This window comes from Pygocentrus nattereri, chromosome 29, assembly GCF_015220715.1.
Source record: "Pygocentrus nattereri isolate fPygNat1 chromosome 29, fPygNat1.pri, whole genome shotgun sequence".
NCBI lineage: Eukaryota > Metazoa > Chordata > Actinopteri > Characiformes > Serrasalmidae > Pygocentrus > Pygocentrus nattereri.
In genome coordinates, this window is record NC_051239.1 from 6,309,965 (window position 1) to 6,327,861 (window position 17,897).

The 17,897-nt window shown below is 39.9% G+C and overlaps 2 protein-coding genes across 2 annotated transcripts in view; one reads left to right on the plus strand and one right to left on the minus strand.

The window, feature by feature from the left end:
* Positions 1–1,388: 1,388 nt before the first annotated feature.
* Positions 1,389–9,543, plus strand: prnpa (prion protein a). Its single transcript, XM_017719934.2, has 2 exons — positions 1,389–1,572; positions 6,715–9,543. Exon 2 carries the CDS (start codon positions 6,731–6,733, stop codon positions 7,334–7,336), a length of 606 nt encoding a protein of 201 aa, XP_017575423.2. The 5' UTR covers positions 1,389–1,572; positions 6,715–6,730; the 3' UTR covers positions 7,337–9,543.
* Positions 9,544–10,808: 1,265 nt separating this feature from the next.
* ccdc92 (coiled-coil domain containing 92) overlaps positions 10,809–17,897 on the minus strand; it is a 36,315-nt gene continuing 29,226 nt past the window's right edge. The window contains exon 4 of the mRNA XM_017719936.2: positions 10,809–13,892. Coding sequence (XP_017575425.1) covers positions 13,018–13,892 — 875 coding nt within the window. The 3' untranslated portion in view covers positions 10,809–13,017. The remainder of the gene's footprint in view (positions 13,893–17,897) is intronic.

Consider the following 17,897-nt stretch of genomic DNA (forward strand, 5'->3'; position numbering starts at 1 on the left):
AATTTAAACATTTGAGGGTATCTGAATCAGATGAACAGCGTAAGAATGACTGCCTTTTCTTACGTAGCCCACCATTGTTACTGGCTCAGAAGTAATTGGACAATTGGCTGCTCAGCTGTTCCATGGCTTTACTGCCAGTGAAGCAATCATTAGGATTAAAAATCAGAAGAAACCCGTCAGAGAGTTAAACAATCATTTGTGGCCAAATCAACTACTTGGTACGTTCTTAAAAAGACAGAATGCACAGGTGTGAGCTCAGAAACACCAAAATGCCCGGAAGACCATGGAAAATGACTGAGAACTGAGAAATTCATTCAGAACAGTTGGCCGTAATGCTGGAAAAGGGAAGGAACTGCTCATGACCCAAAGCAGAGCACCTCATCTGTCGAGCATGGTGGAGGTAGTGTTAAAGGAGGATCATGTGTGGCTGCCAGTAGAACTGGTGCCCTTGTATATATTGATGAAGTGAGAGCTGACTAAAGCAGCAGGATGAATTATGAAGAATCTGCCCAGATATGGTCAAGTGTTTCAAAACTGGACATCGCTTCACAGCACAAATGGACAGTGGCCTGAAGTCACTGCAAAGCAATCCAAGACTTTTTAAGGCAAAGTGGGGTGATATTCACTCACAGTTTGAGTCCTTTGTACATTTATGTTTATATATGTACATATTTTTATTTCATATATATATATATATATACATCTGTATAGACTCATCAAAAAGGCACCCAAATTGTTCTTCTATTGTTACAGGGTCACACTTGTAACAATAAAAGAACCTTTTGGGGTGCTGTATAGAACCCATTTTGATGAGTCTATATAGAACTGTCTGGAGCACATTTCATGCACATTTACCATCAATGTGAAGAACCTGTTCATGATGCAAAGAACCCTTTAATCTTGCCAAGGGTTCTGTGAGTGTTCATGGTTCTACATAAATACATACCCCTTTTATTTACTAAAGAACCTTGAAGCACCATCTTTTGTGAGAGTGTATATTGTGTGTGTGGGGTTTAATGTTTTGCTCTGGGGAAGTTAAGACAAGTGTCTTCGGTGCTGTTTAGTGACATAAGGATCTCCGAGCTGCGGCCTGTGGTCACGCAGGCCTGTAGGGAAAAAAGGAGCGGGATTTTTGCCAACATTGTGTAAAGCTCATTCAACCGAACAACAGCTGCTGCATAAGAACACACTTGTGGGCGGAGCATGGACAGATCAATTCTCCTTCATTCTCTGACCAGACACGTTTAAGTCCAGCAGCAAGTCGTCAACACGACCACGTGATGCTCTGGCCCCTGCCGCCTGAGTCTGGTGGCTGAGTAAATCCTGGCTCCTTTTATCCGGGGGCGTGCAGGTTACAGTGGGACAAAGTGGCTTTGACCTCACACTGATCAGCCTGAGTGCTGCTCTCAGCCAATCAGAGAGAGACGCAGATCAGCCGCTCATTCAGAGAGCTTGTGCGTGACTGAGCGTGTGGATTTAAATTGCTCTGCCTTGGTGTGATCACCTCATCCAAACGTGCAGTCGGAAGGAGGACGGTTCAAAACTTTGCTCTTCAAAGTTCTCAGTCTGCAGGTAAGGTCTCATCTCCTCCTTCTACTCCTCGCATAAAGTGTTAATGGCTTTACTCATCACTTTCAATGCTTTCGGTACACTTGTGTTCACATTGAAGGGGAATTCCACAGATTTTTCAAAATTTCTGCATAATTATAGGGTTGAGATGTAAACAGTCATTCAGAGCGGTTTGGTGTGAAATGCCCCATTCTAGATAAAGTTACAGAGTCAGAACTGTTCACAGTGGTGGTGATAGGAACCAGACATCCACCTCTAAAAGCTCCTTCACAGATGTTATCAGACAAAATAGTTATGAAGATGCATCCAGTAGTTATGAGCTAAAGTTTTGGCCTGAAGTCTTTTTTTCCAAATCCATTCTTGGTGGAGGGGCACATGCAGAGCGTTGGAAGATGAAATAGCCTCCCCATTTTTTAAAAATATTTTTATTATTCTCAGATATTCCACTATTGTACCATCATCAACGTGATATATAAAAGCTCACAAGACACATTTAGGCTCACCGCTGGTTTTGGATGATAAATAAAATGGCTATATTTGTGTTGTAGACATGGTGTCGTCTGGTTCCCATCACCACCACTGTAAGGAGATCTGTATCTCCACTATGAGCCGTTTCACATCAAACCACTCTGAATGGCTCTGTTCACATCTCAACCACTGAATTAAGAAATTGCTTTTTCATAAATTATATTACAACACAGTTGAATTTTATTCATGCTAAACTGGTGACACTTGAATCAAGTAATACTGGTGCATCACTTTTTTCATTGTGAACATGTATTCATTTATTCCTATCACTGCTGTCAGAAGAAAACCTCCTATCTCCAATTGTGTCATTTTTCATTGGCGTAATTTGAAAGTACCTGTTGCTCTTTACACTGTGTGTAGATTTTGTGACAAATGGACCAAAAGAAACCGCCCAAACTGACTTGGAAGAACATCTGGTTCCATTGACTTACATTAAAAGTACAGTAGGTTTTTTTCCTTCTTCTGGAAAGTTGCCATTTTGGAGATACGAGGTTTTCTTCCAGCAACAGGGAATGTTTTTATATATGGTCTAAAGTAACTAAGCTTTCCAGTTTTAACGTACAGGAGACATCCAAACATTTTAACCCCTTACACGGGCCTGCCCAAAGTTTTATTACACACTTCTATAACCTAAGAGTAGCTCAGCCAGTTTGCATTGAAGTCCCTGTAGTTACTGAATAATAAGCTTTAATATGTATGTATGTAATAAACCGGGGATTTTAAGGGTTTAATACAAGCAGAAATAAATGATTACAGGGAGGTAACTGTGGTCAACTAGTTTCCTGGTCAGCCTTTCATGTCCTCACATCATGCATGGGGACATGTTTCTAAAGGATTTTCAGCGATTCAGGTCGATGAACTGTCTGGTAAAGTAAGCTGAGGCAACTGGTGTTATACAACATACTTGTGATGTACTACTAGACAATTTGGAGATGGATTACTAGATCATATAATAATCTACCTGAAGCAGACTTCACATATCTACTAATAGACATCTCAGTGATCTACTACTACATAATTTAGTGCTGTCCCAGGGGTTAATTCAATAAATCCTCAAGACTATTCAGTGCCATCATCCACTACTAGATACCTCTACACCAGTTAATTGAGATAATACATGATGGTTCAGTGACCAGATCAGCTACTAGATCAAATGATTATTTGATCTATTATTGGATAATTCCGTGATCTTCTACCAGATTCTATGAGAAGTCAGAGATCCACTTTTAGATAATTAAAAAAGTTCTAACAGATAATGCAGAGCTCTTCAATGAGAATTCAGTTATATACTAACAGATAATTGCAATGATCTACTACAAGACAGTCCAGTGATCAGCTACTAGCCAATTCAGTGATACACTACCAGATAATTCAGGGATTGTGCCAGTATATTTCAATGCAATTCAACTTGATTACCAATCAATCAATTTCACAGTTCAATGATCAGCTTCTAGAGAGTTAAATAATTAGATAATTATTCTTAGGTAATTCAGTGATCCTCTGAGATTCTACAAAATACTACTGTAGTCTACAAGACTGTTCAGTGATCTATGAGATGGTCTACAACACAATTCAGTAGTCTATAAGGGAATTCTATGATCAATGAGATCATGTAGTGATCTGAGATAATACATTCATGTATGAGAGTTCAGTGATCTACAAGACAATTTAGTGATCTAAGAGAATTCAATGACCTATGAGATAAGTCAGTGATCTTCCATGGGATAATTCAGTGATCTACAAGACAATTTAGTGATCTTCCCTGAGATAGTGATCTATGAGAATTCAGTGATGTTCTGTGAGATATCTCAGTGATCTACAAGATCATTTACTGGTCTTCTACTCCACAATTCAGTGGTAGGTACCAGATAATTCATTGATCTTCCAGGGGATAATCCAATGATCTACTTCTAGACAATTCAGTGATCTTACTGCTAGAGAAGGAAATGATCCTGCATCCAGTTGCCTTGATTTACTCCTTCTAGACAATTCATTGACCTGTATGGTGGAAAGCCTCCTCAGACATGTATGTGTGTGATGTTGATCAGTCACAGGGTGTCAGTTAAAGGCAGACGTCAATGTAAGACAGATTATTTGTCTGACATTGTTTAGGACAGTGACTGACGTCCTAGTTTGGCTATAATGCTGTGCATCGGGGTTTCAGTTCCGGTCCTGCAGGGCCTGAGTCCATGAATCTGCCCAAATACGCCTGCATAACCTGGCGATGAAACTGCTGAGTGGAATTACTTTAGTTTAAGCAAAAGAATTGACCAGCAGGGGGGGTTTGCTCTGTTTCCAACCTACATGGTTCTGTAGATTGGCTTTGGGCTTCTGTTAATTTGCTTAAACCAAAATAGCAGTGGCTAAGTCAATGAGCTCTAATGCCTCTTACAGTGAGAAGGCCTCCGCCCTCTTCCCCCTGCCCTCTCTCTCTTTTCATTCCTCCATCATGCTGCCTTGTCCTTTTCTTTCGTCACTGTGGCACAGGACACACAGTCCCTGATTGCACAGCAGCTATAACCCATGAGCACCTTCTTGAGACTCACTTAGGAAGGATAAATCATTTAGCATCTATTATAAATTATTCAGTACCTACTGGAATTTATTTAGTATCTACTATGAATTATTCAGTATATACTTTAAAATATTTAGTTTCTATTAAGTGTTACTCAGTAACTACTGTGACTTATTCAATATCTACTATGAATTATTCAGTACTACTGTACTTATTCAACTACTATAACTTATTCAGTATACACTAGTAATGTTTCAGTATCTAGTATAACAATCAGTATCAACAATACATTTTTTGTACCTACTATTAATATTCAGTATCCATGAACTGTTCAGTATCTACTGTAAATCATTCAGTATGTACTATGAACTGTTCAGTATCTACTGTAAATCATTCAGTATGTACTATGAACTGTTCAGTATCTACTGTAAATCATCCAGTATCTACTATGAGCTGTTCAGTATCTACTGCAAATCATTCAGTATGTACTATGAACTATTCAGTATCTACTGCAAATCATTCAGTATGTACTATGAACTATTCAGTATCTACTGTAAATCATTCAGTATCTACTATGAATTATTCAGTATCTACTGTAAATCATTCAGTATCTACTATGAATTATTCAGTATCTACTGTAAATCATTCAGTATGTACTATGAACTATTCAGTATCTACTGCAAATCATTCAGTATGTACTATGAATTATTCAGTATCTACTGCAAATCATTCAGTATGTACTATGAACTATTCAGTATCTACTGCAAATCATTCAGTATGTACTATGAACTATTCAGTATCTACTGTAAATCATTCAGTATCTACTATGAATTATTCAGTATCTACTGTAAATCATTCAGTATCTACTATGAATTATTCAGTATCTACTGTAAATCATTCAGTATGTACTATGAACTATTCAGTATCTACTGCAAATCATTCAGTATGTACTATGAACTATTCAGTATCTACTGTAAATCATTCAGTGTCTACTATGAACTATTCAGTATCTACTGTAAATCATTCAGTATCTACTATGAATTATTCAGTATCTACTGTAAATCATTCAGTATCTACTATGAATTATTCAGTATCTACTGTAAATCATTCAGTATGTACTATGAACTATTCAGTATCTACTGTAAATCATTCAGTATCTACTATGAATTATTCAGTATCTACTGTAAATCATTCAGTATCTACTATGAATTATTCAGTATCTACTGTAAATCATTCAGTATGTACTATGAACTATTCAGTATCTACTGCAAATCATTCAGTATGTACTATGAACTATTCAGTATCTACTGTAAATCATTCAGTGTCTACTATGAACTATTCAGTATCTACTGTAAATCATTCAGTATCTACTATGAATTATTCAGTATCTACTGTAAATCATTCGGTATGTATTATGAACTATTCAGTATCTACTGCAAATCATTCAGTATGTACTATGAATTATTCAGTATGTACTGTAAATCATTCAGTATGTACTATGAATTATTCAGTATCTACTGTAAATCATTCGGTATGTATTATGAAGTATTCAGTATCTACTACAAATCATTCAGTATGTACTATGAATTATTCAGTATCTACTGCAAATCATTCAGTATGTACTATGAATTATTCAGTATCTACTGTAAATCATTCAGTATGTACTATGAATTATTCAGTATCTACTGTAAATCATTCAGTATGTACTATGAATTATTCAGTATCTACTGTAAATCATTCAGTATGTACTATGAAATATTCAGTATCTACTGTAAATCATTCAGTATGTACTATGAAATATTCAGGATCTACTGTAAATCATTCAGTATGTACTATGAAATATTCAGTATCTACTTTGGGACTAATATGCAATTATGTCATTTTGAGAGGGACGAACTGAAATGTGGGTCCTTATAGACGAGACATGCTAATGTGACTAACAACGAAGCTTTAAAAGGTTCTTCATACTCATAACCCTTTTTCTAACATGCTTCCTCAGGGACCCAAAGCGGTTCTTCTAGGGCATCACGCATGATGTGTATAAAGAGTGTAAATAAATATGTAGCCGAGGCTTTGACCCTTAACCCTTCTTCTTTTCACAGACATTTACTCCACATCATGATCTCCCAGCGTGGGGTCGTCTCATTCTTGGCCTGCCTGTTACTCCTGGCAACGCTGCTTCCCGACGTTCAATGCCGTCGGGGTGGTAGTTTCGGACGCGTCGCCGGCGGCATGGGTCGAGGTGGAGGAGGATGGGGAGCAGGAGGAGCTAACCGAGGAGGCTGGGGAGGAGCGAGCCACGGCCACCCCCATGGCCACCCCCACGGTCACCCCCATGGCCACCCCAACACCCACAGAGCCCCTCCTGTCCACACCGCTCCTGTCCACACCCACAGCTCTTCTGGCTCCAGTGCTGGGAAGATAGCAGGGGCAGCTGCAGCCGGAGCTTTGGGGGGTATGGTGCTGGGGCACGGCCTGAGCTCCATGGTCCAGCCTGGGTACGGCCACGGCTATGGCTATGGGGGGCACGGGCATGGGTATGGCCATGGGCACATGGGTGGACATGGCTACCACCGACATGGCAGCGAACACCATGGACACACAGATGCAAATGAGACGGACTCGGAGTACTACTTTGACGCAGCCAGCAGCGGGCCTGCGTACAGCTGTGTTTTGCTGTTTGGGGCAGCCGTGTCCTTCACACTCGGACACTGGCTCTCATAGAGTGGACAGTGCCCTGAACGAAAGACTGTGAATCATATCACCAGTACTCAACATTCAGTGTTCAGTAATTGTTGCCATAGTCACAAAGTTGTTTGGAATATGCGCCAAACAATTGAATCAAAGAGCCAAGATTCACTATTCAGTATTTCTGCTGCATAGTGAATCTGGTCCTTGAATTCAAGATTCTTTGATTCTTTCAGTCAAAAATCTATCATTAATGAACTAATTCGTCATGCACTGCCATGACAACAAACACACATGTTGAAGTTTTGCGCCAAACCATCGAACAGAACTAATACTGATGGTTCAGTATTTAATATGTATTGTCGTAGTAACAAATTAGACTGAAATTTGTCGCTGTTGAAGCAAAACCTCGAATCTCCAAAACGCATTGGGAGGTGGGGAAGAGACGTGTCCTCATGAGTGTTTGGAGGGGGACGTTAAATCCCCCACAGTAAGTCACCCTGAACACAACTGGACTTTGCTTATTACAGTGAGTTGGGAAATTGCATCTTTTTCAAAAACTATGAGAGAGAATATTTTATTAAAACCATGTTTTCCTTCAGATCTTTAAACTTTAGACTTATGGGAAATGGGAACTGTAGCAGACTGAACAGCTCCACGTTTATGAGGATCAAGATGTTTAAAAGTGAGGTAAAATAAACAGGCCACCTGAGATAATAAGACAGCGCCAGCCTGTTATGTAGCTGGATTGAAAGCACTAATGATGTAACGTTAGTCTAATTTGTTAGTTAGCTAGCTTAGCAGGTGTAGCACATGTATTTTCTGTGTTAAAGGTTGCCTGGTATCCAGTTTTGAACCAGAGAGTCCGGGTTTTTTTGAGTGCCGAACTGTCGACTGTCTCACTCTTAAGGCATAAGCAGTGGTATGAAAAGTGCACCCCCCCAAAAGTTGAAATGAAACCTACACCTCTGCCAAAATGGTAAGCTTACTTTTCGTTAAAGTACACTTAATGGAGGTTAAGTAACTTTTATTGTTTTTATTGGACCATTCATTATAAAATTCTCTCTAAATGTAAAGGGCAGCTGACATTCGGTAAATAGAAATAAAACGGAGATGCTAGGTTTTCTCCTGACAGCGACAAACTGAATCTGAATTTGGTGGGTTTCTTCTACTCTTGTAGTAGAAAAGTGAAGACTTTTATAAGAAATCTTTTTATTCTGTAGCTGTTAAGTTGTATAACTCAAGCCCAAAATATTTGTGTTCTGCTTGACTGACAACTAATTTAACTGAATTAATCTCCTACATTCAATAAGTGTGTAAATACTGCACCTGTAGAGTTAGTATTTATATTTTCACATTGTAAATAATTTCATTTTTTTTTCTTATTTCTATCTTAGTAAAATGTGATTGTTCATTATTCTGTAAGATTACATTTTGAAACTTCTTAATGAAACTCGGCATCATATAAAACCGTACTGTCCTAGCAAACTGAGGCAGCTTGGCAATGACGGCTAGTGATACTAATGTTTGAAATGCTTTAAACAGCTGAAGCTGAATCGGAATGACATTGGTTGGTTTGTCCTTACGTGCTGAGCTCTCTCGGACTCCTGACAGACGTTACGGGTCGGAGCGTATGCAGGCCCCGAGTGAACGAGTGAAAAGGAAGTGGTCTCTGCAAATAGGCAAATCACATTATTAGTCTATAATTAGATTACCAGTAGACAGGATGTGGTGGACGTCAAGGTGAAGACAAATCTTGTTTGAGATCTAGGTGCAGCCTACCTCATTCAGTCATCTCTCAGTGAAAGTGTAGTGATTCTTTTTGCCAATGTAGGGGTTTATCTTAAATGAATACTTACAGCCTAATCGCACTCTCAGTCCACTCCAGCATCTGCCCACTGACTTCTATTATAGGCAGGTTGCGAGTCAACAGGTTTTCTAGTCTTCCTGAACAGAAAAATGCACCGAAATGACTGTTTGTGGTAATGAACTGTAAGATGCAGGCGTGGCAGACGGAGACTGGGTTGAAAAATGCTGGACTTTAATAGCTTTATATAATAATAGTGCTGTATCTTTATGTACTGCTTTTGTAATGCTGAACTGTCTGATACGTCTCCATCCAAACTAACACACGGATAAAAAACTGAAAAGTATTCCGCGCTGAACTGTACAGGTTTTTTTGGTTAGGTGGTGCCTGTGAAGCAATAAAGAATCCCTCTGTGTGGTCAGTGTTGACTCTTTGACCTTGTGTACCGTGTTTCCATTCATGTGACGTAAATACACAGAAGACCAGCAGAATCCTCTTCAACAGTGAGTCACTACAGAGAGGATTACAGAACAATGTAAATGGATCAAATTAGGCTGATACACAGAGACAGCAGATTAAGAGATTTTACAGTGTGTGTTAGGTTCCGGTCTGGCAACTTACAGAAGAATTCCACCAATTTTCTTAATTTCTGCTTAATTTAGGCCCAATCCTATTTATTATTTTCAGCCCTACCACTTGTCTCTGAGTGTCACCTTGTCACCTGAAACTGAGTTACAGGGTAGTGGTTGACATCTTCTCTACGAAATGAGGCCCTCAAATAAAAAGAGCATTACTTCATTAACAGCTACATGCAGTGCTCTGTAGGCGACCCTGCCGAATGTAAAATGCTTGGACCCCTTGGATTGCCAATTGCAAGTACATTTATCTTTTGAATTTAATGGAAAGTTACGGTTTTGTGTGTGGTTTGTTTGGCAGGAAATAACATTTACACTGTTTCCATGTTTTTTGACAAATTTTGAACAATGAAACAAACAGGTAAAAGGTCAGAAGGGCAGACCTGAACCCATCCATACAAACTCTAAATTAAATGTGAATGTAATTTGTTACATAACTATATATTAACTGATTAATTGCAATCAGGTAAAACACCACTCTTTCATAACTTTGTGTGTCCCCAAGTCATTTATCTCCTTTTTCACAATAACATATGCTCATATGCTGTAAAATAGTTATATTTTTTAAAGGGTAATTCCAGCCTAAAACTAGCATTTACTGTTATCAGTTGTGTTACGTAGTATTTTGTAGCTAAATATTTTATCCCTCAGCCTCATCAATTTGACAGAATTCACAAATTTTGTATTGTTTTTATGTTTTCTCCCTTCAATGTTCTGTCACAACAATATCTAGCATGTATTATTCAATGCATCATATTATCCCTGCGAATCGAGCAATAAAGAAATATTGACTGGAAGCATAGCCACTGATGTCAGGGCTCATAAATACAGACATGGTTTTCAGCTTCTAGTAGTAATGTTAGCTATCTGGCTTCAAAATTCACTCCCACCTTCAAGACACAGCATCAGAAGGGAGGTTTTCTAGTCTTCACACTAGTTTTGTAGGTGCTTAAACATGTTCACAACAAATGTAGTAATGGTTACACTTTTCATTTTGGTTGAGAGTGCCCCTTTAAAGATATATAAGATACAAATACAGCTGTTTAACATGGAAAAAGAAATCACAAATCCAGGTGTTTTTTTTTCATAAATTGCTTTTATATGTTTGTATATATGTAGTGAAGCAGAAGAGCCTACATTAATTACGTGAGACGCCTGTACAGAAGACCAGTGGAGGCTGAAGGACAGTGCCAAACTGCATTACTACTGCAGTGCTCATGAATAAATATGAGAGAGGAGGAGTACATATCGGAGCGGATTAGATCAGCAGGCAACGACAAGATTTGGCCGCGTGTACGAGTTGTGCACTTTACAAGAAGAACAGAGCGAGACAACGAGAGAAAGGAAACCGGAAACGTGTGAGTCGGTGGGATGAGTTAAGTAAAGTAAATCTTTTGGCATGCGCACAGTCGTTTCCAACAGACATCCAGACAAAATGAGACACTGAAGATGACAGATTCTCCTTGGTTTGTCTCCGAGTTGAATAGCAGTGTTACATAAAAAGCAAGAGGCTATACAGTAGTTGATGCTTTTCGCCCATCCACTCATTCTCCAGTTTTAATAGCAGCACGCATCAGATCCTTATTGGTCCATTTATACAACCTAGAAGTAGTATTAATAAATGTGCCAGTGTATGACATCCAGTGTGTTTAAGAGGTCTGTTAGTGCACCTACTTAAGAATTCCAGTTTGATAATTCTACTCATAATGGACTGAGAGATATGTCTCTGTCTGTCTGCCTGTCTGTCTGTCTGTCTGTGTGTGTGTGAGAGATAGTTCTACATTCTGCTTCCTCTTGTGCTGAATTAGTGCTTGTGTATTTCCATGGTCTTAAAGCAAAGGTGCAGCCAAAAATGTTCCGCTTACTTCACATATAGTCAAATCAGACTTGTTTGGTGTTCTCTAGTTTTGTACTGAAGCTACGAGGCTTTGTTAAGTAATAGATGTTGTTAAATAATAGATGTCGTTTCTGAGACTGTTATCTATAAACCTGAACAAACAGTAAGGCAAAATTCCGACTAAAGAAATGGATCAGCAAAAAAACATACTTTACAAAATTATCCACTTTCACACAGACGTGTTGCTGTACTTTAGGACACAATGAGCTACACTAAGTAAACAAAACTTCACCACGAAGCTGAACGTGGTGTTCATCCCCTTCAGCTGCCCTTTGCATGCATGGACTTTACACAGAAATATGGATTGTTGTTGCTATTTTCAAACAAATATCTTTGAGATGAACAGTTGTTTATAAAAAATAAACAACAGAAATCTCTAACATACTGTTTAGTATCCTTATGCCTGCATGCACATGGTGGATGACCCACTGGCTTTAGGTACACAGTGAAGTTTCATTCAGTTTCCATACTTCACAGGAACTGACACTGTGCCTTATTCTGAAAATTTTGCTGTTAGCTATGATTGTCTAAACAGTAAACAATTGATTTAGAGCGGCAGCACAACGGGAATGTTTTGCCATTCATGTAAAATCCTTGCTCACTGCATCATGTTGAAACAGTTTGCAATCACTGGATAGGGGGTGCATTCAGTAATTGCTAAAATGTAAAATGCTTGGACCCCTTGGATTGCCAATTGCAAGTACAATTATCTATTGAATTTGTTCACCAGATATGCCTGCATGCACACGGTGGACGACCCGCTGGCTTTAGGTACACAGTGAAGCTTGTCAGCAAGTCTCTGGGGTAAGTGGAAAAGCTGAGTATATTAGATTTTTTGCAGAACCATTACAGAAGATTGTAGCCAGTGCTGTAGCTATTAGATGCCACTGTTTTTAGCTTTTTAGCTACATACACCTTTGTTCATCATAAAGTTTCCATTACTTTTTAGCTACAATAGCCTTGTAGCTCCAGGGCAACAATAAAGAAGCAAACTTCAGACACTAAACATGTTGTAGCGGAAACGTGTCGAGAAAATTGAGTCAATTTCATTTTTGGCCAAACTATTACTTTAAAACAGTTCTGCCCACTCTGCATTGGACAAAGTCTGTATATCATTGCTGTCGGTACAAAACCTTGTATAACTTTACAGTAAAAAGGAAAAAAAAAACCATCCTTAACTTTTAAAATAAAGTACAAATCATGTATTGCAAGTAAATTTGGACCATGTCTTTGGGTCCCATTCGTCATGAAATTCTAATATAATGTAAAGGCGTTAAGGGCTGAGATACAAGGTTTTGTCCCAACAGCAACAAAGCATGTCAGTGTATTGTATGTGTATGTATGTGTGTATGTATGTAGGCATGTCTGTACGTATGTCTTAAACAGTCCTGTCGGTGCCCGAGCGTTTGCGGACCACCTTCTCAGCGCTGACCTGATCCACAGCAAGCGTCTCCACCTCTGGCTGTGCCCTGGCTGCCCCGCCCCCAGCTGACGGTGAGCGGTGGATCCTGTGGGCCACGCCTATGTGGGCTGACCCTCGGTTCTGCCCGTCCCGCGCCGGGCTACTTCTGGGGCTCGGGGATGCTGGGAGGTGGGCGGGGCTCGATGGGGCAGAGGGACTGGTTTGGGGTGCGATAGGCGGGATTACTGGGGGTCGATCCCGTAGTAACGGCTGGGCCTCAGCTAATGAATTTGGGGGCGGCTCTCGGGCCTGCAAGAACGGAGTAGGGTCAGGCATGGCATCCACTGCATCTCTCAGGACGACCCTGCGCCCCTCTGCCGCCCCGAGCCGGTACAGCTCAGTGTATTCGGAGTGTAGCGGCTGAGACAGGCTTTTACGCATACGCCTGCGAGGAGTGTCCGGCTGCCGACCGTCTGAGGCGCTGGCTGGTGGATCAGGGGGTGGAGCGGGTTTGAAAGAGCCAATAGGGCTGACCGCTGGGCTTGCGCCGGATGAGCTGCCGGCCAGCAGCCTTTTTTTAGTGGCATGGAGCTGTGAGGTGAGGTAGGCGATAGTGCTGGCCCTTTGCTCCAATTCACCAGACAGCACGGCCAGTCGGTGGCTCTTCAGCTTTAGCTCGTCCAGGTACTTTTTCTCACGCTCGCGGATGGTGTTCTCCAGCACTGAGATCATGGCATTTTTTTGCTCCAGATCACGCATCATCTCAGCGTTCTCCTGCTCTTTGGCCTTCAGCTGAGCCTCTAGCTCCTCACAGCGGCGCTGCAGCTCCCTGCACCGCGCCTCACCACTATCTGAAAAACAAACACAGACATGCAGACGCCTCACTGTCTACAACCGCTGAGTATGGGAACATATGTATCCTACTCGATTACATATACGTAAGCACTTACATGTAATATGTCACGTATCACTGTTGTCAGAAGAAAACTCTCCAAAATGGAAAAGGAAAAAACCTACTTTACTTTTAATGAAATTCAATCGAACCAGTTTTCCTATAAAACTGGGGCCAGTTATTTTGGTCCAGTCTTCATGAAACTTACAAACAATGTAAAGGGTAACAGGCATTTTCAAATTACGTAAAAAAAACTGAAAAATGACAAAAATTGAGATACAAGGTTTTTTTTCTGACAGCAGCAACATGAAAGTATCTCTATGTTATACCACGAAAAGTCACAGGACAACATTTTATTCTATTTTATCGACTTTTATCTCTGGGGTAATTTCAAACAAATCGTGTATGCTGAGAAAATCCGCAACAAACACCACCTTCAGCACCGCATTGTGGAGGCTTGTGACTCTAGAGATTCTCATGCGGGTTCATAACGTTTGGATCCTGTGCCTTCAGCTCTGTGTTCAGCACCAGGGACAGCACACTGAACACGTCATATAGCTGCATCATAGGCAACGTTCCCGGTTGTTGTTGCAACCTTGTGTTGATATCTTTTGAACCACAAGAGAGATTGCTAATCTGATTGCGGTAATCGATTTCTGAGACAAGTCTAGTCTTCTTTGATCTGCTACACGACCACCTTCCCATTGGAAAAACTTGCCCTTGATTCAGTATGGCAGCTTTCAAGATAGCAGCCATGTTCTGGCCCCCTCACCCATTACTTGCTGGGGTATTCAGATCTGTCATTTTCCCTTTCATTTCTGACTCACCCTGTAGATGTACCACATATATTATACATATGTAAATACTTACAGATAACAATATCGATTGTTATTCAGTTTCTGACATAATTTGAAAATGTCTGTTACCCTTTACATTGTGTGTAAATTTCATAAAAAATGGACCAGAAACGGCCCAAAATTACTCGGAAAAATGTCTGGTTCCACTGACTTCCATATATATATATATATATATATATATATATATATTTCCAAGTAATTCTGGGGCATTTCTTTTGATCCACTCATCATGAAATTTATACATAGTGTAAAGAGCAACAGGAACTTTGCTTAGAAATGCCCTTAGAAACAGAATTCATTCACATTTAAGCTGAAGCCTTTAGATCAAAATGTGTTTGTCCATAAGTAAAGTGGATGACAGGTGAGACACAGGCCTTCATCGGCGGAATGACAGGACCAGGCCAGACAGAGCACTGTGTGATAATTGAGGATGATTTAACATGAGAAAATATATTTTGCATGCTAGAGTCACTGTGGTCCATATACCCTGACGTTCAGCACTACTTAAAGCAGAAACAATGTTATTTCTACACTCAGCCTGTAGAGGGCAGTGTTGACCTGTGATATTCTTGACACTTATTCCACTCCCATGGACTTCTCTAAGCATTACAGCACCGACCAACTCTTAGGGGTACTCTGAGAACCTCATGCTCATCTTGGCAATGTTTTATGTATGATGTAGAACATGATTCACATGAACACACACACACACACACACACACACACACACATATGCAAATCACCCCAGGCCATATAATGTTTTGTTGATTTTCTAAGTGTAAATAATTCACACATCCTCTACAGAGAACACACGTATGCACAGTTTTACACACAATTACTGTTTGTTTACTGAATTTAACATATTGGGAACAATCAAACATAAAATATGGCCTGTGCAAAAGTGACTTTTTTCTAATACATTAAAAATACAGATAGAAAATGTCCTATTTAGGTGTGTTCTCTGTGTGGGATGTGTTAACTTATCTTGAATTCAATCGTCAAATCATCACTTGGCCAGGGGCGCTCAAACTTTTGCACAAGACAGTATACACTTAATGAATTTGTAGAAACATACGGAGGTAAATCTACGACCTCAAAGTGATTCGACCCAGTAATGATTCTTTAAGAAACGATTCAAAATTCCCTGTAAATCAAACAAATGTCATTATTTTTGTATGATTCAGAATTATTAGTGAAAAAATACACCAAATACATAAATGTGACAGTACACAGAACTGAAACACAGATAATTAAACACTTTTGCTTGATGTTATGTTGCATTTATACTTCCAGTGTGAAATAACTGTTAAGACACGCATATTAAAGTTATTTTGAATGCTTCTCTCTTTCCTTTCTGCGTCAGTGTCAACTAAAACTGGGTGGGGCTACAAGCATGCACTTATAGAGAATCAGCAGAGACTGTGAGGGTGACAGACAGAGAGAAACAGAGGGAAAGAAAGAGAAAGCAAGAGGAGAGAGAGAGAGAGAGAGAGAGAGAGAGTGCTCTTGTTACAGTGTTAATCAATATGAAAAGAGAGGAGTGTCTCTCTACTGACCTTCAGCTCTCTCTCTCTCTCTCTCTCTCTCTCTCTCAACCCTTAATGCTGTTTCTTAACAGACACACACACACACACACACACACACACACACAACATGCACGGCACTGCGAGGCACATATTCAGGAGGTAATAAAGTCTAATGTCTGCAGTGAGGAAATATTTCATAATGAAATATGAAAACTTTTAAAATCTGCAGCAAAAGAGCTTCAACTGCTACTGTTGTTATTCACTCACAAGTCGCCAACATTTAAAAACAAAACCATCAGCAATACATGCAATTAACAGAAATAGCATATTAATAATGTACTATTAGTTATAGTGTATTATTTCAGACAATATAACATTAAACACATATCAAATGTGACGTTTTACTGCTTGCCAAATTATCAGGGAAGTCAAACAAACTATCTTGTCAATATTAAACACAAAATACAATAAAAAAACAATCTTATAGTCTAGAATATCACATTTTGCATGTATTAGAAATAAGCCTATTTTTCCTAATCTGTGTAGATGTGCAGACAGACAGACAGACAAAGGGAGACTACAGGATGAGCTCATGCAGCCACTATCCATGTGACTCACACACAGGGTCAGCTCTCCCTGACCCATCCATTACACCCAATCATGACCACCCCAGCGTCACCGAGCTATAATCATATACATCTATAAACCTAATTACACTGCACTCTCTCTCTGCTTCCTCTAATGCATCATACATCTTTCATGATGTCCTCACAGCTGATGGCTCATGCCATCTTCTCTGATCACCAAAGGAGCCTCCACATTACATGATTTTGTCTGAACGAGAATGTGAGCTGTATAATCTTTTCCAATCGGCATTGAGCCACTTTCCTAGAACAGATGCAAATCCGACATGTGGCTATGCGGCCATAGTGAAAATGGTTGAATTGCTTCAGCACAGGTCATTAAAAGGCACGAGCAAAACCACACCATGAGCAACGATTCCAAAACTTGTCGTTTTTTTTGTGTGTTTTTTAGTCTGTGTTTGATCAGCCTGGCTAAGCAATCACTGACTAGCCATGTGATTACAGTAACCGATTACAGGAAAGCCAATCACTGACTAACTCATCACAGGCTAATCAATCATAGACTACAAAATTCCAGGCTAACCAATTATAGACCAACAAATCACATGCTAACCATTCACAGGCTAATAATTTACACACTAACTAATCAATAGGCTAACTAACCACAGACTAAACAACAACAGGCTAACCGATCAATAGGCTAACCAATCACAGAATGAACAAGAATAGGCCAACCAATCACAGACTAACCCCCAGTAGGATAACCAATCAACAGGCTAACCAATCACAGGATACCCACCAATAGGCTAACCAATCACAGACTAACCCCCAGTAGGCTAACCAATCAACAGGCTAACCAATCACAGACTAACCACCAATATGATACCCACCAATAGGCTAACCAATCACTGACTAACCACCAATAGGCTAACCACCAATAGGCTAACCAATCACAGACTAACCACCAATATGCTACCCACCAATAGACTAACCAATC